This window comes from Plasmodium falciparum, assembly GCF_000002765.6.
Source record: "Plasmodium falciparum 3D7 genome assembly, chromosome: 13".
Lineage (NCBI taxonomy): Eukaryota > Apicomplexa > Aconoidasida > Haemosporida > Plasmodiidae > Plasmodium > Plasmodium falciparum.
This window is the reverse complement of record NC_004331.3, coordinates 2,844,572-2,847,157: the sequence shown is the minus strand read 5'-3', so window position 1 is coordinate 2,847,157 and position 2,586 is coordinate 2,844,572. Positions and strand designations below refer to the sequence as shown.

The 2,586-nt window shown below is 15.2% G+C and overlaps 1 protein-coding gene across 1 annotated transcript; it reads right to left on the bottom strand.

Moving 5' to 3' along the window:
* Positions 1 to 619: 619 nt before the first annotated feature.
* Positions 620 to 1,391, bottom strand: PF3D7_1372300 (Plasmodium exported protein (PHIST), unknown function; the record flags this gene model as incomplete). Its single annotated transcript, XM_024473257.1, has 2 exons — positions 620 to 1,156; positions 1,308 to 1,391. The coding sequence occupies 2 exons, from the start codon at positions 1,389 to 1,391 to the stop codon at positions 620 to 622; spliced, it is 621 nt and encodes a 206-aa protein (XP_024329033.1).
* Between the last annotated feature and the right edge of the window lie 1,195 nt (positions 1,392 to 2,586).

Below are 2,586 nucleotides of genomic sequence, written 5' to 3'. Positions count from 1 at the left end.
ATTAGAATATCATCCTTATAAAAATTACACTTTCTTATATATCAAGCTCTTTTAAATAATAATATAGAATCATTATGCTTTTTGTCCAAATATAGTAGATACTAACTATTATTAATTTTTAATAATTAATTTCATATTTAAGTATAGGTATAAATTTTGTTACATAAAAATATAAAAGATCAAAAAACAGAATAATAAATATAATTCTTCAAAAATTAATTAAATGTCTCTTATAAATGATCATTTAAAAAATACTAAACATATATAACTTATATATATATATATATATATATATATATATTATATAGATTTCATCCAGTTTTAATATCAGAAAATACAAAATTTATTAATATAATAATTTAAGAAATTAATTCAAATGAAAATTCAATTATATGAATATTAAAATTTTTTTTTTTTTTCTATTTCTTTTTTTTTAATATACATACAAAAAGATTTAATATACATATTTAAGAAAATAGGAAAAAAATTAACACAGTTATATTTTAATTAAAATAATTTCAAACGATATTATATATATATATATATATATATATATATATATATTTTTTTAATAAATTTTTTATGTTAAATGTTATAAACGATTTTTAATTTATTATTTCTATTTTTGTTCACTAAATATTTTTTCATACTTCACATATAAATCGGTATGTAATTTATCAAATTCATCTATACATGAACGAATGAAACTTTTTATTTCATCAATTGGAGCCTTTTTATTAAGTAGGTTATAAAATCTATTAGTTTGTTCTGTTTCCAAAGTAGAAACCATCATATTACAATCATACGAACATCCTTGCCATGTGATTTTAGGAGGTGATTTACCATATTGATTTGTGTTACCCGTATGTCTATATGTAAGTTTAGGTGCAATTCCTCTTAAATTTTTTAATAAATCCTTTGTTCCTTGTCTACATATACCATTTTTGTGATTCCATATATTAAGAAGATAAGTTCTTGGTGGTACTTGAACTAATAAATCAAATAACTCGTATAACTCCTCTCTTGTCAACTGTTCAGTTACGCTCTCGAATTTGCTATCTTTTAATAATGAATAATTACTTAATTTTAACTGTGCCAAATTCCTTGAATATATATTATCATTTTTACCAAAACCTAAGCTATTTTTATGTATCTCCTGAACAAGAAAAAAAAAAAAAATAAAATAAATAAATAAATAAATTAAAACATTCACAGAAATATATATAAATGTACATATATATATATATATATATATATATATATTCCAAATTAATATTGTTCACAAAAAAAATTATGGTTCAACTTACATTTCGTGATGAATATATAGTTAAAATAAGGCAAACTGTCAAACAAAGAAATTTAAGGGATCTATTAAAATATACGTTTTTCATTGTTCTGTCTGTTCTCAATCAATTTATATATATATATATATTAAAAATTTATTTTATTTTAAAATAAAATTTAAATATTCTCTAACGAATATATATAATTAATTTCCTTTAAACTGTCCTATTTCAATTATTGATGAATTTTTAAATATATTTTTATCTATTTAAATATAATTATGTATATAACAAATTCTTTACAAATTATTTTTATATACTAAAAACAATAATACTTAAATAAATATATAAATATAAAAAGATTAAATACTTCTATATATTTTTTTATAAAAAAAAAAAAAAAAAAAATTAAAAAAAAATATATATTTTTAATAACTATTTAGATATTTTATTCATAAATCATTTTAATCCTTCATATGGACAAATGTATATCCCATAATAATATTTTTTTAAATCATAATATAATATATTTATATATGCTTTAATTTTATTCTTTTTTAAAAGGTTTTTTTTTTTTTTTTTTTTTTATATATATATAATATTCATATATAAATAATGTATTAATTTTTCTTATTTATATTATAATATATTTATAAATATAGTAATATAAAATAAAGCAAATGGCTTAATAAAAACAAATGAAATTTTTTTTTTTTCATGCTTTATTCTTTTTTTTTATTTTTTTTTGGATGACGCTTTATTTATAGAATTTATTATATTTATTTATAGAATAATATAAATTTATAATGAGGCAAAAAAAAAAAAAAAAAAAAATTAATTATATTATAATACCAATAATATATATATTATATTACATCATATTATATTATTTAGATATAAAATAATATATAATATTATGTATTTTTTTTTTTTTTTTTTATTCCAATATAATGTATTTTTATCATTATAGTACAACCACACAAATATTTAATCTTATATAAATTAGAAAGGCGATTTTGTCCAAATATTAAATTATAATATATCAATATATATATATATATATATATATTTTTTTTTTTCTAGATATTTATTTTTTATATAAATATATAATAAAAATATTTATTTATAAAATTTACATATTTTAAAAATTATTTTCTTCAACGATAATTTAAAAAAATATATATATTTTTTATAATTATGTATTTTTCAGTATTAATTAAGTACATTAATTTTTTAAAATAATATAACCTTATGAGACCCTCCTTTATATTTATCATGATTGATAAAAACAGAAATTTATAAT